General features: G+C 38.2%; 1 protein-coding gene across 3 annotated transcripts in view; it reads left to right on the top strand.

Moving 5' to 3' along the window:
* Positions 1-27186, top strand: part of CPNE4 (copine 4) — a 239332-nt gene that overhangs the window by 48466 nt on the left and 163680 nt on the right. For 2 of the 3 annotated variants that reach the window (XM_085051259.1, XM_085051260.1), the window contains one exon: positions 15814-16001. In XM_085051259.1, the coding sequence (XP_084907385.1) occupies positions 15822-16001 (180 nt within the window). In that variant the 5' untranslated portion in view covers positions 15814-15821. Of the gene's footprint in view, positions 1-6512; positions 6663-15813; positions 16002-27186 lie in introns of all 3 variants that reach the window. The other variant, XM_085051258.1, reaches the window with a different exon arrangement.

The raw sequence follows: 27186 nt of genomic DNA, 5'->3' as shown, positions 1-27186 counted from the left end.
CCATGCTGTGTGTGTTCTCTTCACCTCTCTTCTAGTAAATCTCATTCTAGACCAGCAGACTCTGATGTCCATAGCTGGCAATGGGAGTGACATTGCAGTGGTGTCAAAAAAGGTTGGGAAGCTGGCCAAGGTGGAGCTGGGACAGGACTGTGGTAAGTTTGGCAGAGAAAAATAAATAGAAAAGGATAGTCAGAGGCAGACAGTTTCTAAAAGGGTTTCATGGGAACCATTGCTTCCTGTGTTTTTTGAGGGGAATACTGGCTTCTGTCTTCTCAAGAGTCTCAATTCTGCAGCATGTCACATGTCTGAGCTCCCATTACAGGGGTGTTTGGGACAGGAACACCTTGCTTGTTCATAATTAATCTCTAATGATCTGTGTCCTTTTCTTACCTCTCTCACGGCTTTTGTGGTCCTCTTTGACCATGCTATCATCACAGTGTCAATAATCCCACTACATACCATAGAATAACTGATGTAGGAGAATTAAAAGGTGCATTTTGGATGTTTTTTGCTTTTCTAGCACCTTCGGAAAAATACTGCCTGTATCATATCTAAGCTTTTGGCTCTGGAGGTGACAAGGATTTTGATTGTGGTCAGTGTGGTTGTGGAAGTCCCAGCCACTCCAACGTCAGTGTCACTGCAAAAGGGAAGCAGTTGGCCTGTTTTGATAAATGGCAAGATGAGCTGTTGTGCCAAATACTTCTTTTCTAACCAAAGAGCATATGGGTACAGCTACTCTGTTGGCAGTAGAGGATAAAATGGGTACTCCAAATCTTACCCTTGGGAAAGAACATTGGCTACTGGAAAAAGAGTAGCTCCTCTCCAATTTCACAGGAGCTGGTTCAGTCACAGAAACTGTGTATTTAGACTTCATATTCTCTCTGAAGACTAGAGTTTTATGTGGTTTTTATTTGGATCTTTTATTTTGAGGCAAAGATGGGGAAATGGCTTTGGTCTTTCTTACCTTTTGTGGTTTGTAAAGATTGTCCTGTTTTTGAATAGGTTGGGTCATTGATACCTTGTGCTTAGTTGGAGGTCATCTCTGAATGCCTCAGGCAACAGGTTGATAAATAAGCTTCATTACTTCTTGTGGGGACTATGTTTTGAATTGGAATTAATGAAGTAGAATCCAGTGCAGTAATTTGTACCTAAAAATTTGCTCATATAAGGTGGAGGAGTATAGGAAATCCTACAGGCTGTTTGGATAAGCACAGGCTCTGTGAAGGACAATGTGGAATTCACTTTCTAACTGAATACATTTTCTCTTATTTTAAAATGTGGTTTGTAGAACAGATGCCTGTCTTGACTCCCCATGATCAGCAAGGAGACAGCTGGCCAGAGGTGCTGCTTCCTCCCTCTGGGTCACTGGTAAACACAGTACTCACAGGAATATTTGTGGTCGGCCTGTAACCAGACAGGGGTGTATGGGCATTTGTGATCTCATCTGAACAGTGGTAGGAATGAACTGGACAGGCACAAGTAAGTGCTAATAGTTTTGTAGTGCAACAAACCACCAACTAATATGTAGCTCCTATTTTCCACATCCTTTCCACCATAAATTGCATTATCCAAATGTTTGAATTCTGATAGTCATAGTGCTATATGAAGCCAAAACTTAATTGTCTAAGGGATAATGGCTGTTAGGTCAGTAAAGCTGTTTTACCCATTGACTGGTATTTGTATGCACTATTCTGTATTTTACTGTAAATGAAGAAGATATTGGAGTGATGGAACAGGGATGAGTTTCTCCCACGTGGGGTCTCTGCTGTGTCAGCTTAGGAGTTTTAAGCCTGTGGGTGTTTGAGGGGCAATATCAAGGGTTCCTTGACTTAACATCATTATAAATGAAGGGTTAGCATTTCCTGAAATACACCACTGCAAATGGCTTGGCTTGAATAGAATTATTTTACTCATGGCAAAAGTCGAAATGCCTGACTAGTGGGGGAGAAATTGAATGATATTTGAGCAAAATATTTTGAGTTTTCATGCAGCCAAATGAAAAAGATGATTTTGTGGCCTTTTAACCTTTGCTAGACAAATCTTAGTGTGATCGTAATTATTTTTATTTTTTTACTAACTTAAATCTGGTTTTGCAGTAGCATTTTCTGGTTTTTTTCTTTGACAGAAAACTTCTGTGTGATCCTCTGTCCAATTCTAATGATAGTATCCTCTGTTTTTGGATGGGGACAACAAAATTATGTTTTGATGTCTTGGAGCTTTTATCATAACTTTAAGGGAGTTTGAGGCTACTGTTTTGAAAAGTGCAAAGCACTTTTTTAAAGATAAGAAACTGAAGATGAGAATATTTGAAATAAGGCAATAGAAAACACAACTTCTCTGAACCCACTCTTTGGTTTTTGCTTAAATTACTGGGGAAAGCCAAGGTGAGCATCCAACAGGAAACGCGAGTTCCAACAAAGTTAAAAATTGCAATCTATGTGGCAATTAAGAAACCCATGATATCGATAACTAAGAGCCTTTACTAGACTCTGTTTCAATCAGTTTGTCACCAAACTACTTGTAGCTTTCCTAGACAATTTTATGTAATGGGCAGACTTGAAGTGTTTTCATTTTGGACATCAGGTTGAAGCTAAGACAGAAGTCTTTCTAGCAAACTGCTAAATCTCATATAATAAGAAATACTAATTGTTCTGGACAGCAGATAAGCAGAGGAAAAAAAAGGTTATTACCCTTAGAACTGCACAGCAATTTAAATTACAGTTTTAATTTGAAAATATGGCAAGCAGAAATTAAACCCCATTTTGAACAATCAGAAAGTAAAAGCAACTTTAAATATTTAATTTTCTCATTGCAATCTTTGACTAAACAGAATTATGAGGGGGGGAAAAAAATCTCAAGATACCATTTGTCTGAGTTCAAAATGTGTTCACTGACTGAAAGGACTTATTCAGGAATTCAAAATACCAAGGAGTGAAAGATAAGGTTTTAAACAGTCCTTCCTATTTATCACTGTATTCTATTAAGCCACCCTTCTGCTCAGAAACATCATTATAACAGCCAGACTAAACTTTAAATAATTTGTATAACCTTTCTTGAGTGTCCCTTAAAGGAGAGCATGGGAAATACTACACTCCTGTAAAAGATGTTTGTCTCTGTATTGATAGTTACTCTGTAGGCAGTGTGTAAGTGAGGTATTCATGAGCTCACATTTTTGTTTGTAGGGTTTGACCAGCCAAAGTTGTCATTGCAAATGGCTTTCTGCAAAGTAATTCATGAATGCAGATCCAATCTGGAATATGCTGCTTGTTTGATGTAACTATAGTCTTTGAGAACCCATCTTCTGCCCATATTGTGCAGGAAATTGCAGTGATCTTTTTCCTTTTTAGTCCTAAATCTTTTTGACTGAGTTAACCAGACAACCTGACATACCAGCTGAGTAAGTCAGTAAAGTCAAAGGGAGTCCTGGAAGGATACTAGCTTTGTTCAGTGTTACAAGGAGAAGGCCAAGGGAATGTGATCTTAATGCTGTCATCTGAGAAGATGCACCCAGGGTCTTCTTGGAGGAGCAGTCTTGGGTGTTTGGCAGGAGGCATACGTAGCAAGGAAAACTTACAATAAATTGTTGTCAGAGATGGTGGCCAAATGCTGGAAGAGAGGTCCAGAGAGATAGTGGGATCTTCATCCATGGAGACTGCCAGAACTCATCTGAACCAGACCTGCTTTGAGCTAGGGATGGGAAATAGAAACTCCCAGAGATCTCTCTCAGCCTAAATTACTCGTATTAGACAGTTGGCCTGCATTAACTGTATTGAAGACCCAGTACAATTTGACTGCAGCATTATGGTATTTTGTCAGGTGTCAAAGTGACTGAGAATTAAAGAGCTCCTTTGCAGTATCGTTGGGAAACATGATGTAGGTATATTCAAACCAATCTGAGAATTTGCTTGGGCAACCTATTTTACTTGGAAGGATAATCTTGGCAGAAGTCTGAAATGGTCATGGGTTACTTACCATAGATGGAAAGAACATGGTTGCTTGGAGGCTGAAAAAGGGGAGGAATGGAAAAAACAAGCTGAAAATTTATAGTGGAAAGTAGCTAAATAAGAAATGCTGCAGTAATCATATGACTGGAACATTTTTCTCAGCATGTTGTAAAATACCCATGTTCTTGTAAAACGTAAAATGAAGAGCCAGCATAGGTAGGAAATATAATTCATGTCAGGCTTTCTAGCTTATGGTAAAAATCCCATGAGAAGAATTGGAGTTTTCCTTCAGTAAGTACTAAATATTTGCCTGTGTCATTTCTACCTTCAATTAAGTTAATGTTTAAGATGCCTCTATGTGCTTCATTTAATAACATATTACACAAGTGAATCATTTGAAGAATTCTTCAGTGAAATATGGAAATAATTTTCATGTAACATCAGCAAGTTAACATCTTATTTTGATGTACTGCTCTACACTTAATATCCCAGCTCGGTCTTTGTTGATATATTTACTCCAAAGTTGAAGCAATTTAAAACACTAAATGGTATGACTGTGCATTCAGTCTCATTACAGGCTTAATGCAACAGCAGTCAAGCACCTCATTATTGTATAACCCAATTTTTGTAGAGGGCAGAAATGATAGGAAAAATTTGAATGTTGACTCCAGAGTGTAAAGAGTGTCATCCATCATTCACTGGGTCAGATCTGAATTGCTGTAATCTTTGTAATTGGAAAAGAGTGCTTATGACTGAAACAGCAAAATTCTTATAAAAGTGCATATCTTTTCAGAATGTTTCAGGATTTTTAGTACATCTTTTCCATAGATATCCAAGGCTGGATTTGATATGAAAAAGAAGTTAAAAAGTAGTCTGTCACTGAGATTTTGATGGACATGAATTGGATGGGCTGATTTGTGAGGATATGCATTTACTATTACCCATGTTTTCTATTATTAATTTGTATGGGTTTTTCCTTTGTCCTTTTCCTCTCCAAGCACCTTTACCTATGGGGCCTGCTGACACTAGAGAAGAAAATAAAAAACAAGCGTTCTACTACTTAAGATGAACAAAAATTAGGATCTTGGATTCTATACTTATGAGGGCTTTTAAAATCTCTTCATTTTGGAGTTACCCTATACTTGTGTACACTGAAACATATTCATGCATTAGACCGGTAGTTATATGAAATTATGAAATTATCATTTTTTTAAATTATGAAAAATATCTCTGAGTATTTGAGTATTGTCTGTTTGTACAGTTGCATTTTGGTTACTACCAATATGCATATTCCTAATTCTAAAAATATCTAGGTATAGAGGAGCCTGATGGCTGTCCTTTCAGAGTTAAAATCCAGATATAAATACTTGAACAAGGAAGACATTGCTTTCTGCTTTGAGCAACAATGAGGTTTTAGCATGTTCTAAATTTTGTGGCATCTCTCATGGACTATTTGGGAGCAAGTTTAGTTTAGTTATCACCACTCCTTTTTGGCATGATGGGATATCTGTTGAGGCTTCTACTCTTCTGTGCTCTTAGGAAATATCATGGTGACCCTGCTCTACCATTCCTTATGTCCCTGATGCTTTCCAGCTATCTCTCAACAAACATTGAAAAAGAGTAGATAAATTTCTGTTTGAAGAGGAATTATATTCTGCAGAGGGCAGGTGAGGGAAGGAATTAACAGTTTCATTGGTCTGGAGAGAAAGCCTGGAAACAACTTTTAACTCCCAATTCGTACAGAACTATCCCTTAGATAATCTGACCATAGTGATTGCACTTGTGAAAACGTCTGGCTGGGTCTTCAATACCAGCCTCTTGTGTCTCTTCTCCCTTAAGTGCCATCAATGCTGGCTTATCGGCATTCCTTTCTCTCAGTTAGTCATGGGTGGTTTATGGACTTTATTGCACTTTGTATAAATCTGTCCTTTAAAGACAGATGAATGTAGGTGAAGCCCTGTGTAATATGTGCCCAAATCTTAGGGGTATTGCTCGCCTAATGTGAACTTCATGAAGTGTTCTCCTACCAGGCAGTGATGTCAAGACCAGCAGGTGTTACTGTCTTTTTTGCATGTGGCAGTTGGCAGTAAGACTTCCATCAATACTGATTATGTGAGTTCATTATTTTGGGTGCATCCTTTTAGGAACTGAGACCCCCTTCCCTCTGCCTCTAACTTTGTAATAACTGTCAGAGCTGAATTGTTTGTTTTGCCCTTTCGTTGTCAATGTATGCTAACAGGGACTGATGGGGACTTGCAGATTTCAAAAGGAAGACATAACTCTTGAGTATACCATAGGTTCCTTTTAGAAGTGCTTAAGACACAACCATGGGTCAGATGAAGTTTTATAAAAGCCCTTCCAGGTATCTTGCTTCTCATCTTTATTAGCTGCTGACAGAAGAGATATTTCTGACATCCCAAGAGCTCATGAGGGAAACATTTGAACATTCTTGGTGGCTTGGATTTTTAGAGCTTGTTTCTGAAAGTGTTACTTAGCCAAAGCCTTGGCACTGTGTCAGAAGGAAGTAGGTCTACTATAACATTGCTGACAAAGCTCTGTTGCTTCCAGGGCCCAGGTTAGGATCTCTGTGAGGCTGCGCTCTGTCCTGACGCATTAGGACCCATCTTTGGTAGCTCAGTAGAGCACAGATCCTGGGAAGCATGGACACACCAGCAGAGGAATGGCACGGCACTGGCACCAGCGGTACATTTGGCACTGGTAGGACTTTTTGCTGACAGCATGCTGCAATTCTTTTGTGAATCAATTAGATACCAAAAATAGCTACTGGCTTTTTCAGAGACTGAATCTGTCGTAGTATGGTGGTACTGTGATTGCAAAGCTTCCAATATGGAGAAGGATGTCTGAACTTCCTAGAGGAAAGTCAGACTAAGCTAGTAGAAATGAATCTGGGAAAGAAATTAACACTCTCCATATTTTGGCTATCATAACTCATAATTTGGCTATCACAGCTGCTTCTCCTTTAGGATTTTTTTGTGCCTGCACTTGGAGCTGCAATGTGATCATATCTCTTGCTGATTTAGCTGAGACAGTGGCAATGTGTGCTTGGCCTAAGTCTCATGGGTGACTGCTCAAATATTTGATCAAGGATCTTGGAAATAGAAAGTAAGTAAATGACAAGAAGGTGAGAAAGCCTCAGGGTCTAACTTAAACTAGTGGTAAAAACCCAGTGTGTTGTCCCTTAACCTCTGTTGGGAAAAGAGTGAAGTCAGGACTGGTTCCAGCCATTAGGTAAAGGTGTTTATTACCCAGCAGGCCCCTGAGGGTGGGCAAGTTGCTTCTTGTCTGTCAAAGTCCTGGAAGGCCATAGGAGTTCTGCTTGTTGCTGAGAAAGGGATCAAAGATCTCGGGGGAGCAACTATGAAGTGAGGGACGAACTGCTTGCAGCACTATCCATTGCTCCCTTTCTTCTTCTCCTGCCCTACCTGGCTGAGTGACTTGACTTTAAACCTCTGTCCCAGTCTTGGGCTCAGCGTGGCCCCAGAAGCACTCCTGTGCAATAGATAAATTCAGTTTTTCTCACACTGCTAGGAAGCCCTAAGCCAACTTACAGCGGGTGTACCTTCTGGTTGTATTGTAAATGCAAGAACTTAACAGTAAATGGGAAGTACTTTTTCACTGCTGTTTTGATGTGCCTGTCTTTGCATCAGGGGCTGGAAGCAGCTTCTCTTGTAGAATCATTTTTATGCTGCAGAAAGAGCCGCTATAGCCATCTGTTGAGGAAAATTAGCAGTTTGCAATATGTTACATCTGTAAATGGATAAACTCATTCAGGCATTACATGTGTTTATATACATGCTTTGGTGTAATTGAGTATAGCTGAGGAACACAACTTGCTGCTTCATTTCCAAGTAACAAGCAATACTACAAGAGGAAATGGCCTCAAGTTGCACTAGGGGAGGTTTAGATTGGATATTAAGAGAAATTCTTCACCGAAAGGGTTGTAAAGCACTGGAACAGGCTGCCCAGGGAAATGGTTTATATGCTGTCTTTGCAGGTGCCTAAAAGAGGTGTAGGTGTGGTGATTAGGGACATGGATTAGTGGTGGACTTGGCAGTGTTGGGTTAATGGCTGGACTCAATGACATCAGGGGTCTTTTCAACCTAAACAATTCTGTGATCCTCCTCTAGATAATAGACAGTCTGCTTTTGCAGGGTGGATAATGGGTAATTTTAATTTCAAACATATTTTATGTAAGAGCAGATGATAAGGCGAGGATTAACATAGTAGACTATACATCTTTCTTGTTGTTCAGAACTGTTTAATTATTTCAAGAATTATTTTCCCTCAAACATGTTCTGAAGGCTCTCAGTTGGAATTATTTGATATCAGAATTTTGACTGCTACACCTTAGAGCGCTGTGATTATTTGATTTTGTTCCAGGCTTATCTTTCTTCAAAGTATAGCAAAATATCCAATTATTTAAGATTCTTGGATAAGTAACTGTATTGTCAAGCTTCATTTCTTGCTAAGATACTTTTATTTTTCCTCTTAATATCTGATTGGGAGAAGCAATTTTAAAAAAGCAGCAAACACATATCCTCAGAGTGAATGTACTTGTTTTCCCGTGTTTCATTTGATATATCACTTAGTGCAAGCAGCAAACTGAAATGGCAAGCCTAAGAAAATTATAATGGATTTTAGTGATAAGTAGTCAAATAAGTATCACATGGTAGTAGCTTTGAAATTGTTGATTAGCAGGGCAGAGAGATTCAATTACATTTCTCTGATTTACTAGACTTACATGTCACTTATATTCACAGACCACTTGCATATAGTAGATTTGGTGGTTTTGTGTGTCTGTAATTCCCCAGTGTGGTGTTTGAAGTGGATTCAGTGGTCCTGAGCTTTTTATCGATGTTTAATTCCTGTGCTTACAACTGCTTATGCTTCAGGTATTATCTCAAGAGTAGAACTCCAGAGTTTGAGAACCAGTACCCTAACCAGCAGGTAAATAATTTACTTGGGGCAGCTTGAATTTTACTAAGGCTTCATATTATTCAGTTCTGCTCATAAATCATCCGTTCAGGGAGTCATGGTATAGGACAGTCTGAACTTCTGGCATTTCTTTCTCTTGCTTTTTAAATACATTTTAAACTTTTATAATGGTGAGAAAGGGCTGTAGAACATCAGTTCTAATGGATTTGCAAATAGAAATAAAATGAAGAACAAACCCACTTTTGTTAATGTTTTCTGAGGTAAAATATGCCATTTTCTTGATTTGGAAGAGGAACACTCAGGTTATTTATTGTTTTTGCTTGACAGTATTGAGTTGCAAGCGAAGGAAAGGAATATTTAAGGAAACAAGACTGGATAAGAGGACAGTTGTGTGTGTTACTGTGTGTCAGCATACATGAATCAGTCTGTTTTCTCTCTAGCCTTACACTGTTCCAAATAAAATACATTCTGATATCCTATTAAAGCAACACACTGCCTTAGAAGGTGTCATTTTATAAAGAAGCCCAAATACACACCGTCTGTAGCCAGCCTGTGAGCCAGCCGTGCTGCGGGAGAGGCATACTCCTTGTGACTGGTAAAAATCCACTGAATGTAAATGAAGCAGACTTTGGTTAATTCTGTGAGAAAATCTCTGCTGCTTTTCCAATAGTAAGCACTGATACTGCTTTCTAGTAGGGGAGCTATCTGCATTAAACCTTAGGAAAGGTATTTTGATCTTGTATTTGTTCAGTCTCATGTTTTCTGTATTAGTGATTTTTTGATTTCTCTTCCCCTGCATATTTTACAGCATTGTAAGAAGGAAGACAGTGGGAACTCTTTGAAGTAAGAGGTGACTGATGGCATTAGCTACATGCTAAAGGAGCCAGCGTGAATCCTAGATTTGCTCTTCCAGTAGAGGATAATGGAATATATGTATTTTAGCACTGACTCTTACAGGTGCTTTGCATTGCACTGAGTCTGACTTCAATGGGAGCCACTCAGAGCATCCAGAACTGGGCACATTCAAGCATCTCCCAGTGCTCCAGTTATCATGGGGATCTTCTCTCTCCTAACTGAAATGGGGTTATTTGTACACGTGCAGCACACTTTTGTACAGTGTTTTGTCATGCGTTAGATGTCTCAATTTCTTTCCAGTGACTTTCCCTTCTCCCCTTGTAATTGAACCAGCTGGTTCTATGGTAATGAGTCCCTCTGAACTGTCAGTGTGTGTGTATTTCCATTTACACTGCTGGCACTTTGTTCTGAACCTTCTCCCCTTCTGTCCAAATAGATTACTTGCATTATCAGATATGTCTCATTGTTCACAATAGCATTACTGGGGATTCTCCAGATCCCACTTCTTTACTGAGTGTATTGCTCATTTGTAAAAGGCCTTTATCAAACTCTGATAGGTGTAACTTAAAATAAATCTTTGTTAATAGTTGTCAGATAATCAAAGTGAATGAGGAAAAATGATATTTTTAATTGCACAAACTATCCTGTGGAGGGGTCTAGCTAACCTATTGACTTTTCATTACACAATAATTTGTATTCAAATTAATTTGTTAGCTGGCATTTTTGCCTGTATTATCTATGATAATTTAGACTTCTGTAGCAATTTATAATATAGTTGATGTTGATCAGGGTAATTTTTTTAATGCCAACAGGAGGAGAGTCTTGTGCAGTGATTTGCGATACGGCTGATAACCAGGAGTCTAGGAACGCGGTCAGAGATAAGTAACTGAATGACTATGTTTTGAGACAGCACTGATTGTTCATGAGACATTTCCAGAGATGTACAGAGAAAGGCCAAGGCAATGGCTGCAGCAGCAAGATTAGACATAATGGAAAAACCTTACAACATATTGCAATAAAGATAGGTCTGTTTTCCCTATCATGCTGGGGTCTCTGTTCAGACCTGGGCAAGCCAGGTGTCTTAGTGAGCTCCTGATTAAGCACATGGAATATTAATTTAATGATCTTGCTGAATCAGTACCTCCTGATCAATTCCCACCTTTCTTCCTTTGTACAAAGCTTATTTACAGCTGAATATGAAGGAATGGATTTGCTTTTCACAACTAATGAAGCCTTGGTGCCAACAACTGATAGAGCAATTACTAGAGACTGGGAATTCCCAATTACATAATATTTCTCAAAGAAAAATAATTACCTATCTTAGTTAGTATCATTCCCTGAAGAGGTCCATGGCCTACATTCTGCTGGAGCTGAGCAAGTCACTAAACAGAGGAACTTTTTAAAACTCTTCTACCTGAACACCCAATGTATATTCAGCCTTTTCTATAAATCTTGCTCTTACTGGATTATATTTAACTTGATCTGCATTTTTTAAATTTTAAACTTCTAACTGTAGACTTGGTTTTCATATTTCCGTTTATTAGACTTTAACCCCTGGAAGATCCAGAAGCTGTAGGTACAAAGCTTTCTGTCTAGAGAATTAAGCTGTTCATGTGTTTTGAATGCTTAATGTCTCTCCCACATATCATTTATAAGTATAAATATGAGTAGCTAGTGCCACAACATCCAGTGCTTTTAGGCCTACTCTCTTTTGGAGGCACTTATTTACAGCTCTTATTTCATGTAACTCTACCATTAGTATTTCCCACCATGTGCACATACTGCAAACATAATTTATCTTTCCAGGAGCAGAGTCTTGCTGTTTACTTCTGTAGAAGCAGACAGGTGCTATTAGCTCATTTTCATTTCATGACCAAAGTGCCTGTAAAGTAATTCAGATGCAGCTCTCAACATACAGTGATGGGAAACGTGCAACCCCCAAATTCATTTGTGTTTAGTTTGGTCTGGAGTACAGGTTTATAAATAACAAGACCTTTTTCTAAATGCAAAGCACACTGGTTACTGCTTTTAATCTCAGCATCTTTCCCATTTGCTGCTCAGTTATTACCTGAACTGAAGGTGAGGCTGAGTGAGAATGTTTCCCTGATTCTTCACAAGGTGCTGTAGAGAGCAGTCCCATCATTCTTCACCCAGACAACTTGCAGAAAAGTGTTTTGGACATGGTGTGTATAGGAGAGCAAAATGACGCTGTGGGCAAAGGAGAAAGCTTGAAGTCTGAATTCATATAGCATTTTAGATTTATTTCATGGTGAATCTAAGGAGCCTCGTTATGAGTTTGTGGTGAGGTTGTGTGGATCACCATTTTACAACAAGGTGGATCTGACTGTGTGAGCTGAATTCAAGTCTTTTAGATCGTGGGGAGAAACATGTACTGGTTGTGTTCCATGTCACAAAAATCTTTACTTCAGCAGGCACTAGATGACTGAACATTTTAAAGCCATTTAGTCCCCCTGAATAGAGAAAGATGTAGCTGTCAAATGTATAATACTGAATTTCACTGTAATCTAGGTATCTAGGCAGGCACAATTTTCTGAACTCATGTGCTGTAGCTTTTAATGAAATACCTACATGTGGGAGCCTTTGTAGCACTACTTTGTGCCAGAAATGCTGGGCTCACATATATATTTTGATTTTCTGCATGGCTTTGGAGCCAAGGGACCTAAATCATCAATTAGTACTCAATAACATATCTTAGAGACAATCTGTACCCTAAAAAGTTTATAATTTGATTGTTTTCTCCTTAGTCACATCATAGAAGAGGTTGGAAGGGATCTCTGCAGATATCTATTCTAAGCCTCTGCTTAAAGTAGGTTGCTCAGGGCCATGTCCAGACAAGTTTTGGATATCTTTAAGGATGAAGACTCTACAAGATCTCCAATAATCATGTTGCAGTGTTCAACCAAACTTACAGTGAAAAGTTTCCTTTTAATCAGAATTTCCTGAATTTCAGTTTGTGCTGTTTTCCTCTTGTCCTTTCACTGGGCACTACTGAGAAGAATTTGGCTTCATGTCCTTAATTGCCCATTTCATCATATATATTAATAAGATCACTTTGAGCCATGAATCTCTTTACAAAGGTTGAAAGAGCACATTAATTTCTAATAAATGAGCTCTAAGTATGCCAGATATAGAATGTGGCAGATATGTTGGAGAGAGTGGAGACAGAGACCTGTCTTCAAGGTTCTCACTTTTTCTTGTTATTTGATGCATTCTTTGGGGTTGTGTTTTGGTTTTGTTTTGCGGGGCCGGGGTTGGGGTTTTTTTTGTTTGAGGGGTTTTTTGTTGTTTGGGGTTTTTTTTGTAACCTAGTATGTTTCAATTTCAGCACAGTGCACTTTTAATTTTTTTTTCCAGTTAGTACTGTCTTCTTGGTATTTCACCATGGAGAGGTGAAAACAGAAGGCCTGGTTTGGTTCCCCATTCTGTTCAGTCTAGCACTGGCTAATAAGTTTGTGTGGGAAGCATATGATCCACCACTTCCCTCTTTTCCAGAGGAAATGAGAGAGAATGTATGCAGCAATGAAATGAAAAGTTTAGTAGTATGTGACCTATCGCTTGTTTCCCTTACTTTTTGTATCTGTGCTATTGCTTTCCTCCTTGTTCAATGAATATTGAAGCTATGTGGACATAGAAAGAATAATGAGGTTCTAATGAACTGAAAATGGAAGAGTTTGTAGCAAAGAAGAATGAATAACTTTTTCCTCCATCAATAATGTATGTAGTTAATTGACAAAAAACTTGTTACACAATCTAACTTGTCTATGTTTGTGCAAAATAATACCTTTTTTAGCTACTTTCAGTAGGCTCAAAATCTATTTCCCAGGCCTCCAGCTTCCTGGTGATGTGACATCAGCACAACAGCCCAAGCTGGTGATTATATTAAAAGAAGAATATAATGAGACAAAAGAATAAGGCTGTGGCTTGATATTTTCCATTGATAAATTTAGAACTTGCAAAAGCTAAAATAACAGTTGTAGTGATAAAAAGAAATATAATTTTTATACTTACCTGCTGTTCTGAAAATTCAGTGTATAATTATTGTAGGAGGAAGAAAAATACATCTCTCCCCCTCACTCTGCTACTTTTTCCTCTTCAGTGTTGAAATCATCCAGTTTAATTAAATCACCAGCCTATTTCTGCACAAAGGATGACATTTTATTAATGATGTATGATGTGCATGAGACAGAATTAACCCAATTTTCAAATGGATTTCAATTTGGAAAGGGCAGCATGTAAAAATGTCTTGTAAATTTGAGGGATGAGCTTGTTGAGCAGCTTTCTGAAGGAGAAGGGGTTATAAAATGAATAATTAGACAACAGTCTCTCCAGTCCCTCACTTTATAACGTAGCCCAATATCATTACCTTTTCCATATGTTGTTTAGTTTCGCCTATTTTCTGTCATGTTTCTCCCTAGCAGTATATCCAAGGAAGTTTGATTTACTGTAGTTTAGGTGACGATATTTACGAGGAACTGGGAGGGGCTGAGGGTGACTGTTTTGATCTTAGGATGTGTGTGGTGTGGTGTGGCTCACATTTCAAATATGCCTGTAGAGCCTGAGCTTCAGAGAGCTTCAGAGAGTGGTTGTGGTCTACTCAGACTCACTTCACCTATATCTGAATGGGGTATTCACAGCAGATCAATGGTCATACAGTTGGCTGTATAGATTTGAAGAACTGTAAGTTGTTAATAAGCTTTTATCTCTTCTGCCAGGGGAGCAGATGATCTCCCTTATCATTCAGACTTTCATTCCTGAAATTTCTCTGTGTGTATTAGAGGTTCTCACTGTATTGCCAGCTCCTCTTACTCTGAATTGAGAAATACCTTTCCAATTTTGCCTTTCTAATTCATAGGAAAACTGGATAGGTGTGATTTTGTGAGTTTTGTGTTTATTTTTAATTTAGCAGATTTGGGGAAAAAAACTTCACTTTAATTTCCATATGTCTGAAAGTTAATTATCAAAACAGTTCTCAAAAATCATTAAACTCTGAGAACAGGATGTTGTGGAATAGACAGTGAAAAGGTTTGAAACAGACCACTAAAATGTCTTGCTGATAAAATGTCAAGACAAATCTGCCCTCTAGAAGTGTGAGATTCATTTTTTGTGGCTGTTCTGTAATGGGGTAAGGTGATGAAGGCGCTAATCCAAGTACTAAGAGCCAGGTTTTAAAGGGTCAGGCTGTGAAGCTCAGAACAAATGTGCGAATTACAGCGTTCCCATAGTCTTCTTTATTGATGCAAAAATGGTCACATAGGGATTCTTGGTGAGCTCTGCATTAAAATGTTTTTGTTGCTTCTTTTGAGAGAACAGGCTTGAGCTACAAGATTGGTGGTGGTGTTCATAATGAAGTAAGGTTGGAGGTCCCTGTTATTCCAGCTATCTGTGTTCATGTAACTCTGATTCCTGACCCAAAAGAGCAAACACTCCATAACAACAAGACATGCCAGCATAAATATCCTGCCCTTCTGTTTAGTACATCAGTCTTGGCTACTTGCTTAGGAATGGAGGCAGGTAATCTTCTGTAGTAAGTGGAAACAATGAAATGTGTTTTGGAATTTAAGGTTGGTGTGAAAGGGGCCTTCTATGACATTTGTGCCTAAGGTTTGTGTGAGAAGAAGTGCATACTCTTTAGAAGGAATAGAGAGAAATAAAAGCAGATTGGAGGAGTGCTGAACAAATTTAATTCAGCCTCGTTATGGTGTTACCATAAGAAATGTGGAATTACCATCCTGTCTATCCTATGGCCTGGGGAAACATGGCTCTATAAGCAGGAGCAGAGCTGGAAGTTGAGCTCACAGTTCACCCCCAGAGTTCACAGGCATGGCAGAAAATTTTGTTCTGAACTTGGATTACTTATAAACGTATGAGATGATTATTTCTTTTTTCTGTAGGTATTTCTTTGATTTTATTTTTTTCCCCTCATGCTCTGGTTCTCATTCACAATTATTGTCAAGCAGAAATTTGCATTGGCTTCTATGTGGAAGGAAGGGTTGTACTGTGCATGCACCATCCTTAATAGACCTTTTCTCTCTTTCAGAACAAGGAATGAAGAAAATGAGCAACATCTATGAATCAGCAGCCAATACCCTGGGAATTTTTAACAGCCCATGCCTGACTAAAGTGGAGTTGCGAGTTGCATGCAAAGGCATATCAGACAGGGATGCCCTCTCAAAACCAGATCCTTGTGTCATCCTTAAAATGCAGTCACATGGCCAGTGGTTTGAGGTGAGTGTTTAATAAAATAAAATTGATTCTTCTGGCACTTTTGGATGGCATAGACAAACTGCGGCAAAATTGAAATAGCAAGAACAATAAAGAGAAGGAACAGTTTGAAGCCTGTGGCACAATCTTGTAAGAGTGAAGAGAGATTTTTCCATTAACCCTAACACACTTTGAGTCAGAAATTTGAACTTCTCTTTGGAGTCTAGATTAAAAATCAAGATGAATAAAGAATCAAGCATCATAAAACTTCTTCCTTTAGGCCTTCTTTTTTCATAAAAGCTATATAATAGCAGAGATAATGACCACCAGGCATTACAATATAAAGAAGAGAAATAATGTGAAAGAGAGGAGTATTTATTATTAGTTGCAAGGAATTTGGTGGCAGAGTAGCTTGATTTGAGAATTTTGAGCATGACAGTTAGATTCACTGTTCCAGTTAGTAAAACTAATGTATTTGCTTTATCAATTTGCCTTGTATTGCAGATTGCATGTTTGATTAAAATCCTACTTTGTGTTATTTTGCCTGATCATGGAAATAATTTCATTGATAACTGGAAACAGCATGTCTTAAAGAAATTCAAACAGTAAATATAGAGTATAGAACAGAATGTATTGTTTTTAATGACAGCTTGTTGGTTATTTTACTCAAGTTATACTTGGGTGTTTGTAGTTAACCAAGCTAAAAGGTGTGACTTAAAAAAGAGAATAGAAAGTATGTAAGAGAAAATTAGGAATGTATTAAATCGAGTTAATTTTGAGTGCATATTCAACCCTCTTTTCAAGAGTTTTAGCATTCAGCATAGGATTGTGCTATCTATAAAAATATAAAAATAATAACAGTGAGCATATGCAGAAAGTAAAATCTTAAATTCAGGGGTCTTTTAATTTTGCATTTTCAGCCAAGTTTGTCAGACTTTGAGGCTTTTGCTCCATTCATTCCAATTCTTTTGACCTGTGGACCTCTGAAATTTTTCCAGTGCAGACCAGCACCAGCCTAGGAAAGTTAAGGTTTTTTTGATGGTATTCTTCGTCTTTTCTCAGTTTGCTCTTGTGGAACCATTAGATATATCTCTGGTAGAAAACCAGACTATAAGTAGAAATAAAATTCTCACCATTGTCTTAGTGCCACAAAATCAGTGTATCCATGTATTGGAATTTAGGGTGATATAACAGTTAGCCTAAAAAAAGGTAATTTTAGGTATCTGTGTAGAAAGATGCATTCAGCTGCATTGTGTGTAATCACACAAATAGAAGAAATTAACCAAGCAATGGATTAAAGGTCAAAATAAATGAAATGCCCATTTGGAAAGGACAGAATGAAAAATTTTGTGCTGTCTCAGTTCTCTGAATAACTTTGGGTGCATTTCACATACATTTTGGCTCTGTCGGGGAAGTATATTAAAATTATATATTCTGTTGTAGTTATGGAGATTCCCTTTATCTGATGATTTTTTAATTTGGAAAGTGATTGTCTGAATAGAGTAATTCATGCAGAACAGATCTGCCCACTGATATGATTCTTACCTCTCATCAGTTGCTTCTACTGTCTAGTGAGAGTCCAGGGCATTCATTTTAGTGTGAACAAAAAGTTTTTATTAGTTTGTGTTCCTATCAGTGCTGCAAAGTAAATGCTGTTCTGACATGATGAGTCTTTTCTGGCCAGCACATTCTTAAAAGAATTTTTAATTAAGTTCTGATTGCTGAGCTAAATTGAGCAGAGTCACTCAGGTATAGCTGAAGACATAATTTGCTGGAAAAATCTCCTGCTGACAGCAATCAATGATCCAGCAAGACCCAAAAAAATGGACAAAGTAATAATTAAAAAAAAAATCCAGTTACTAGTGAAGTGAGTATATTCAACATAGAAATCACTAAATGGCAACCCAAAAAAGGAGTAGAACTGAGAAGTGTGGATTTAGTGCCTTCATGAAATTATCTTGAGTTTCCAGATACCTTAAACCCCTTGGAGGTCCAAACATGCTGTAGCAAGGTACAGTATTTCTGAAACATACATAATGATCGCATACTCTGGTTATGTGGCAGTTTTGTCATCATGGAGCAGCTGGATTGAAGAATGCAGGTTGGTCCAAAATGCGGGTTGTGGTCTGTGTAGGTTGTGCTCTTGCATACAAGTGCTTTTGAAATCCATGGAAAGTTCTGAGAGCTTCTGCACAGCTGCTTCTGGGCCAGATGCAGCTGAAGCATGTGGACTTAGGCTGATGTGATTGTGCATGAAGATTGTGAAGTATGAAGACATACTGGGATATTAGGGAGTCACTCTACAGCTTTAGACAATCCCTGAAGGTGAGTAATCTGTGTGCATTTGTCTCTGGGAGAATTTTGATAAAATATGTCAGCCTGTTGCTGAGGAAATTATTTTTTTTCAGTTCTGCAGTTCTGTGCACGCAAATGTGTGTGTTTGTGTAAATTATGCCACCCACACATGTAAATATAGAATGAAAATGTGTTGATGCTCTTGTAGAGTGGTTAGATGCAGTTTCCAGAGATTGGAAATGACATCTAAATATTCTTCTTGTTTTTTTTTTTTTTAATAATTTTGGTTTTCCTATTTTGTTTAGTTTTGGGCGGTTTTGTTTGTTTGTTTGTTTCCTGGACAGAGAATTGGTGAGATTGGAAGGGACCTCTGGAGGTCACATGGTCCATCCCCTGCTGCTCATGCAAGGACACCTGGAGCCAGATGCCCAGGACTGTGTCAGACAGTTTATGAATATCTCTAAGGAGGGGGATTCTGCATACTCCCTGGGCAACCTGTGCCAGTGCTTGGTCAAAACAAGTGTTTCCTAATGTTCCTGTGCTTCAACTAGTGCCCATTATCTCTGGTTCTGTCACAAGCCACCAGTGGAAAAAAGCCTGGCTCTGTTGTCTTTGGACCCTCCCTTCAGGTATTACATTGATAAGATGCCCCCGAGTGATCCAGGTGTATCATCTGCAAACTTGCTGAAAGTACAGTCTGCCCCATCATCCAGATCATTAACAAAGATCTCAAACAGTGCTGACCCCTGTGGCCCACTGCTGGTCACTGGCATCCAACTAGAATTTGTATCCCTGATAACCAGCCTCTGGGCCTGGCCAGTTTTCAATCCACATCATTGTCTGCTTATCCATTCCCTATATCAGCAGCTCCTCTATGAGGATCTTATGGGAGGCACTGTCAAATGCCTTACTGGAGGCCAGGTAGAAAATATCCACTGCTATTCTCTCATCTACCGGGTAGGTCTACTTCATCTTACAAGTCTGTCAAGTTGGTCAAGCATGACTTTCTCTTGGTGAAGCCATATTGGCTACTTATGATGATTTTCTTATGCTTAATGTGCCTAGGATTAATTGCTGCACCAACTTCCCAGGAGTTGAGGTGAAATTTGTTGGCCTGTAGTTCCTTGGATGATTTGATGAGGGGCACATAATTCCTCAGAGGAGAAACCATTAGGAACTTGGACAAGCGCTCAAAGAATTCTTGGTGCTGTCCCCAGTTCTGGGACAGATATACTTGCTGGTTTTCTCTTCTTGTCTGGGTAGATGTTTCTCTGTAAACAAACATGCACATGCACAAGTGTGCACACACACCTCCCCCCTACACATCGCTGTGTATGTATGTTGGTGCTGGCTGAAAAGCACTATCTCCACCATTCTAGAATGTAAATGATGTATTGTCTCCCAGCAAAATCTGCAGTTTACTCTTTCTCTCACATGAAGCCTAACATGACAAGGTGTGATACAGCAGAATTTAAGATTACACTATCTTCATGTATTAAAAGCCAATTTGTTAATCCAGAGCTGAATTTTAGCTCTTCTGGCCTTAATTTTGAGCAAGTACACACTTGCAGGGTTGTCAAATGTTGTACTTAAAATGTTTGTTTAACATAATAATTTGATGGCTGTTTTTCCATACTGATTTGAATATGTTCAAGGCGTTTAATTACTGTACTAAGTTTCAGATGGTGAGTGACTGAGGTACAAGATGATAAATTCCTTTGCTCCAAAGATTATTTTACCCACCTAGTGTGTGAATGTCCATGTGTAATTATTGTTAACTGTGTATAGCATTGGAGTCTTCAGCTGAGATGTGCTGGCACTGGCATTCTCATTAACTCCTTATTTCCTAAGAAAGTAGCTTGGGCTTGTTCACAGGTTATCTGCATATGACAAATACCCACAGTACATGGTATTTTGAAAGCTGAGTAAGTTGCTGAGCTGTGTCTGGTCATACAAGATTTACATGAGATCAGGAGGTGTTGTACAGCCTGATGTAGCCAGAAGGAACATGATGTCTGTAGTTTTGAAAAGAAAAGAGCCATGTTTGGGAATTACAGAGGGCTTCCTGTAGTTCTACTCTCATATCTTTCAGCAGCAGGACAATAGAGTATCTGCTGCATTGTGGATATGAACAGCCAGCTGGAGGTTTTCCTTTTTACCCAAAGTTTTTGTTAAACCTGAATAACTGCAGGGCAAATAAAGCAGCACCCAAAGACAACATGCACTTGCTAATAAAATTGATCTTGATGGAATTGGATGAAATTGTTAGAAAGGATAAGTTTAATGAAATAGAGTTTTTTGTTGAGATGTTCTCTGAAGTCACAGTTTGTGAAACTTACTGAGCTTTGATAAAAATGTGTTGATATTCTTAAAATAAAAGTTATTAACTTGTAGTTTAGCATGACATTTCAAGGATCAGCTTGGCAAGATTAAACAAACAAAAATGATTTTTCTGGGTTTCCTTTTCTTTCACATTAACCTGCACATTCACAGAGACCCTCATGCAAACAGATGGTAGAGACCAGTGAGCTTGGAAATGTACGGAAGTAGTTAAAGTACAAAATACCAGTGGACCCTACTGAACAGACTACGTAGGAATCAAGCTATAGGAAGGACACAGTCTTGCTCTTCATCTGTATTTGCTTTTCCCTTTAGTCCTGCTCTCTCTTCTGTTTTACTTCTGAATTACAGCATCCTTCTTCCTCTGCTTTTTTACCTAACTCAGCTCCCCATTTCATTCCCAGTGCCTGCTGCCATGATTCTCTCCTCTCTGTATTGGAGACTGGGGGAGATTGCCTGCCCTTTCCTAGCATGGAGGAAGGATCTGAAGAGAGGACCCTGAGGCAGACTTCAGCTATTTGTTTCCATAGATACCCAAAAGTATCTTTCATGTTATCCATCTGTGGCTGTTACAGCCCACTGCAGAAGCCAACAAGCCATGAAATAGGGGAGTCTGTGGGATGATATATTCCATGACTCTACCAAACTGTTCCAAAATAAACATGAAAATACTGTGAAGAGGGGGGAAAAAAACCCCACATATAAGTAAATGCAAATAAATACATCCTTTTAAGTTCATCTTGGTGAACAAGTAATAGATGAAGCATTTGGATGGAACTGGAAGCTTCAATGATCAGAAACAAGAACTACCACAGCAGCCATACAGAATGAGGCTTGAGGCTGTCTAACCCCACCTTGCATCTCGTTGCTATTTGGTGACAGTGAGGAAATAGGGGATCAGAGAAATATAAAAGTGTCTTGCCAGCTTGTTCTCCCAGCCCTCAGTGATCTGCAGCTCAGGGAGTTCTTAAAAAAGGAGTTTATACCTTTACAATTAAAAAAAAAAAAGTTGGTAGAATAACTTCCATAACTTAGTTCAAATAATTTTAAAAGTTTTTGTATATAAAAAATAAAATTTCAGGATATCCTGTGACATAAGGGCTTAAGTGGAGTTTGAATAAAGTAATATTACTTGTAGTTTTTGAACTTGCCTCTTGCTGATTAATTTTAAGTTCCTTGTTCCTGTATTAGAGACACTGAGAAAATCCCTGTTCATTTTCTCAGTGCAATTTGGGATTTTATTCTTCTGATTGGTCCATGACAGTATAAAAAGGCAACTTATATTTTGAAGATTCAGCATACCTAATCTGTTACAAAACATGGATTTGTTTGGGTAGTTATTTGAACTATGTTTATTTCAGAACATTGCAGAGACGCAGTGCCATAACCTATTGTTGCATTTCCACAGAGATTTCTGAGCAGTGATTTGGGATTTATTATCTTCTTTAAAGAACTTCAAGGCTTCACAGTGGGCTGGTTTATTGGATGTTTGATAGGTTTGGGAAATTTTTTTGAAATAATGCTCTAGTCAATGCTGTAGCAGATTCTAGAAATTATTCTTCTCATTCCACTCTTAAGATTTCAGCTTGGTGAACAAACATCCTCTATAGAATTAATTGTAAATAATGGGATTACAGTAAGATGAACATACCATTTTAGGAAGATTTTTCTCTGATCAAGAAAGGAAATTACAAAGTTCTGATGAGATGTTTTATGTCAGATTATGCTAAATAGGGTGGAAAAGAGATGTTTTCACTGAATAGAGGTTATGAAATTAGCTCTTCTCATTGTAAAGAAGCTTCTGATTCATTTGCAGATCTGGGAGTATTTCTCTTCTGGTTGTAGAAGAGGGCTGATAATTGGAAATGCTACCTGCATGTTCTCTGGCCAAAGCTTAGATCAAAGTGTTTAATGAAATATTAGATTTATTGTAAAAATGTGTTCATGTAGATTGTGGTTGGTGAAAGCCAATGGGGGAGAACTGAGTCTTTAATTGAAATTATCAAGATATTAATCAGGAAAGAAACGCAAAGGGATTCTTTCTGATTAAGCCCCAAGGTGGCCAAGGTCCTACCTTTCCTGACTTGGGGCTGGTAGCCAGGTTGATTGGCCCCTCCTGCCCAGATCATTCAGGTCTTCAGAGCACCTGGTCTTGTATACAGATCAATGTCCTGCACTCCTTGCAGGTGATAATCTGCGAGTGCAGCTGTTGATTACTGACCTTTGGACCCAGGAAGAGATGGGAGCAGTCCTGCTGCATTCACTTCCCAAGGAATGCTCCTAGAAGATGATGCTTAAAAGTTTTTTAGGTGCCATTAGACTTACCTTGTTTTAACTCATCAAACTGAAAGCTGTGATTTTATTTACACCACAGCATTGTGCCTGTGTATATGCCTTTATGGTTTATTTCATCTTCATAGTTCAGTATCATACTTTTCTTTCTCCTTTTTCATCAAGTCTCTGTTGATGCTAATGAATGTTTCTTTACTCAAAACTGCTTGGTAACCTCTGTTGCTGCCAAGATTTGCTTTTAGCTTCTGCTTTCTGTTCCTGGTACATTGCCTTGAAGTCTTTTTGTATGGTGTGACTGTCAAAGACAGCTCATCTTTTTCAAGCACCATTAGAAGTCTGTGGGGTCAAGCTGCAGGCTAATTGAATGCTTTATCTTGGTCTGTTCTCAGCCTGAATTCATCTAACCGGATATTTTCCTTGCCAAGCCTTAATATTTTGGAGGCACCCTTCTCTACCAAGGGTTTGCCTGCTGAAGACCTCCTGTCATTAACTCTTTCAGGAAAAAGAAAAGTTCTTCCCGTGGAGGGAATCTGCTATGCAGTTTTTCTCTGTGTCCTACAGACCATAATTCATAATATTCTGTACAGCCCCTAATGCACTTTTACAAATACATATCCGTAAGCTCAAAGCCTGGAACTATAATTTCTATTACCCTTCTTAAAAAAAAAGAAAACTCTCTCCCAGGTTTTTCCCAACTACTTATGCGAAGTTGGAAGTCTGAAAACTAAAGGCTGTAATTTTTTTGTGTTGGCAAATATTTAATTAGAAGCTGGTACTGGGATCTTTTTCCTCCTGTGCCTAGTTCAGAAATATGAACATCATTATGTTTTGATGAGATTTTTCTTTTTAGACCCCAGGTAGTAATATGTCTATTTATTTTAAATCCATTTTATAATAACTTCCTCTTGTTTTTATCTCATCCACCCCTGCTACTTTTCTTGAGCCTCCTCCTTGTCTCAGCATTTAAAGACAGCCACAGTGCTTTTTCTCCTGTCTTTTAAAATCAGCTAGTCTTTCAGCTTGAACTCATTTGAATCAGACAGATTGTCTCAACTGAAAACAAACACTGTCATGTTGAGTCAATATATATGAAATATCATATTATTCCACTAGCTCAAACATCATTTTCTGCCTCTGTAGTGCAGTTTGTGAAGTGTAATGCATTTGCAAAGGAGAGAAAGTAGGTGTCTTTTTCATATTGAGAGTGGTCCTATTTGGGCTGGATGATTCCTCTCTACCAGATCTGGAAGCTGGCTTCTGTATCTGTCCAGCAAAACCTCTTCAGGTCCCCTGTCATCAAGTCATGAAGAGTGAAGAGTTATTTTCTCATAGTTTACATTATTGAATAAAACCAAGTGTACTCCTGGGAAGTCAGGAGGGAGTGCTTATATATGAGAGACCCTAAAAGCTACGTGGTCTCTCCCTGAACCTGTGGCCTGGAGCATCCTCTCCCAGAAAGATCTTCTATTGGGGATGATTTCCAGGAACTCTCTGCCTGGTAAATCAGCCCCTGGGAGAGCCATGGAAATTAAATGTGGGATTATGTAGTCATTTTCCAATGTTAGGAAATAGTTACATGCCTAAAAATCAGTTCACTACTGTACTAGCTTAGATGAAAATCTGAATGACCTGTGCTTGTTTACATTCTGTTTCAATGTCCAGTGGATCAGGGATTACGGAAATCACCGAGAAACTCTGTTCCTTCTGGGTGAACAATTTCTCTAAAGCCATACTCCAGCAGCCATCTCCAATTAGAGTATGTCTGTGTTTGCAAGTAGCACTATGCATTTATCTTACCATTTGTACCTGTGGAGAAGGGGACTGGGATGAATGCTCAGTTAGATTTCTTGGTGGCTTTGCAAACATTTGTATATTGTTGCTGCTAGAAGCATCTCGAACAATTTTAAGCTACTTGAAAATTTTGTCTTTATCTTAACTTTTGAGTAATTTTATTGCAGACATGAAATACCAAGAAATAACTGAGAGGAGTTCTTATTTGTTCTTGTATTAATGACATTTAAAATGTCAAAATACTATGGCTGACAAAATATTTTACTCTATATTAATAAAAGAACTTTTTTTTACCTCATTACAGGGCAGATGAATTATTTCCCCTTCCCATGCAGTTCTAGATATTTCTTTGTTTTAATGTGCTTTTATCAGTTCATCAGTGTTTCTAATCATCCTGAGATATTCTTGCAAATCTTGCCTTTAGCCATGCTGTCTATTTGATGGTTCTTAATTCATGCTTCATTAACTTTTCACAACTTTTTGTCAGGATACATTTCCATGAAAGCTGTGACTCTTACACCATGTTTTCAGTCATACATACAACAAGATTTTTCTACTATTTACTTTTTTAACCATGTCGAGCCTTGTAGTTTTGTTGTGTGAGTAGGTTAAGAAAGAAAAAAGAAGAGCCCATTAAAAATGTTTTCAAAATTATCTAAGGAAGATGTCAGGAAAAAGAATGCTTTAAAGTGATCCCACTGTTTCTTAACCCTGAATAACTATCTTGGTAATCTCAGAATTTATATATTTAAAGAATAGACATGAAGTTGTCTGTCACACATGTACGACTGATTATGGATATATGACATTTATTAATGTATCTCTTCATATTACCCAGGAGTAGAACTAAGGGCTTGCAACGACCTTTCTTTCTATGACTAGCTGAGAGCGATCCTTCTACTCCAGAAAGAAATCAGCCCTTCTCTAAAATGTGTAGCAGTAGTAGCAGTAATCCCAGGTCCCAAGTGTGTAAGGATAGCCTCCAAGCAGAATGATGGCCTCATCAGGTAGACATGCTTACCTTTGTTATCTTTGTTTTCATGAGTCCCTGAAGCACAAAGACAAGCTAACATGGACTGAGAATGTGAAGCTGGTGGAAAACCTTTAGCTATGGGTCCCTTTCAGATAAAAGAACTGATGGACAGGAGGTATGAGCTTAAGAAAGAGCTGGATTTCTCTAAGTCTCACCCTTTCACTGAGGGAGATTGTAAAATAAAAGCTGGGATATGTTTTCTCATGCGATACTGTACTAGGTTTTTGCTGTTATAGATCCTCAGAAGAGATTTTTAAAAGGCATTTGCTAAGTAAAGGAAACCCTAGAGATGATAAAAATATGTGAAATAATTACAGAAATTCTGCTTAAAAAATACTGTTCCTTTAAAAGAAAAAAAAAGGGAAAAAAGATAAAAAGAGACATTTTGATGCCTGATGAATAGGTAGCACAGAATACCAGCAGCTCTTGTGGATGTACAACCTTAGGTAGGGAATTGTGGGAATCTAGCCCCAGTCTGTGAAGTGGGGGGAGGCATTATCACTACACTTAGCATTAAGCATATATTGACTGGATTGAGTATTCTTTGGCATCTGCTGAAGGGAAAAATACTAGTTCTGTGTGAGAGGAATTCTATACTGCCAGCAGCCCAACAGTAAAAAAAAAAAATTCTTTTGCACTCTTCCCCTGCAGTTTAATTATCTATCAGATATGAAATATTTTAAGCTTGGATGAAGAGTCTAAGGCTGCTTTTATCATGGGCAGGCAGATGCACATTTCAGATTACCTCAGTAATATGCCTGCCTCTCATGAGCTATTTTTTACAGATAGACAAACTTCACACATCTCCAGGATGGATTTTAAGCCTGGTTTGATTTCAGTAGTCTGACAGATTGTGATAAACCTACAGTAAACAGGAATCTTTGGAGCTGCTTTGTGAGTAGATAATTCACTTGATTGATTCAGTACACTGATTTTTAACCTGTAGCATCAGAATGAAACAGAGATTGTCAACAGCATGAGCCTCTTCTGTGTTTACTGTGAGGGGCCTAATAACAATTTGTTTCCTGAAGGAAAAGAGCACTTATGAAACTCTGAGAATAAGTGATTTAGAAAAATAGTCTGAATGTGTTTTCAAAACTCTTCTATTCAAATATTGATTGACCAGGTATACCAAGTTTATTAAGCTGGTTTGGTTTAAAACCATTAAATAATGAGGGAACATGCTGTTGACATGAATTAATGGAGTTCAAATTTATGCATAGGAAAGAAAAAGCAATTTCACTGGAACTACTGTTTTCCATCTTCCCTTGTGTTTGGTAGTAGCTTAAAATTATATTGTATGGGTTATGTTGTAACCAGGCCAGAACACAAACTCCCTGAAATCTGGCTGAGAATTGAAATGTCCAAACATTTCTGTATAGATGCACAGACCTCATCTGTTAAGAGATATTTCAGGATTTGCCTGATTTTTAATTTTTTTTTTCAAAAGTGGGATGG

This window comes from Lichenostomus cassidix, chromosome 2, assembly GCF_008360975.1.
Source record: "Lichenostomus cassidix isolate B80296 chromosome 2, HeHo_3.0, whole genome shotgun sequence".
NCBI lineage: Eukaryota > Metazoa > Chordata > Aves > Passeriformes > Meliphagidae > Lichenostomus > Lichenostomus cassidix.
This window is presented reverse-complemented; position numbering and strand designations above follow the sequence as displayed.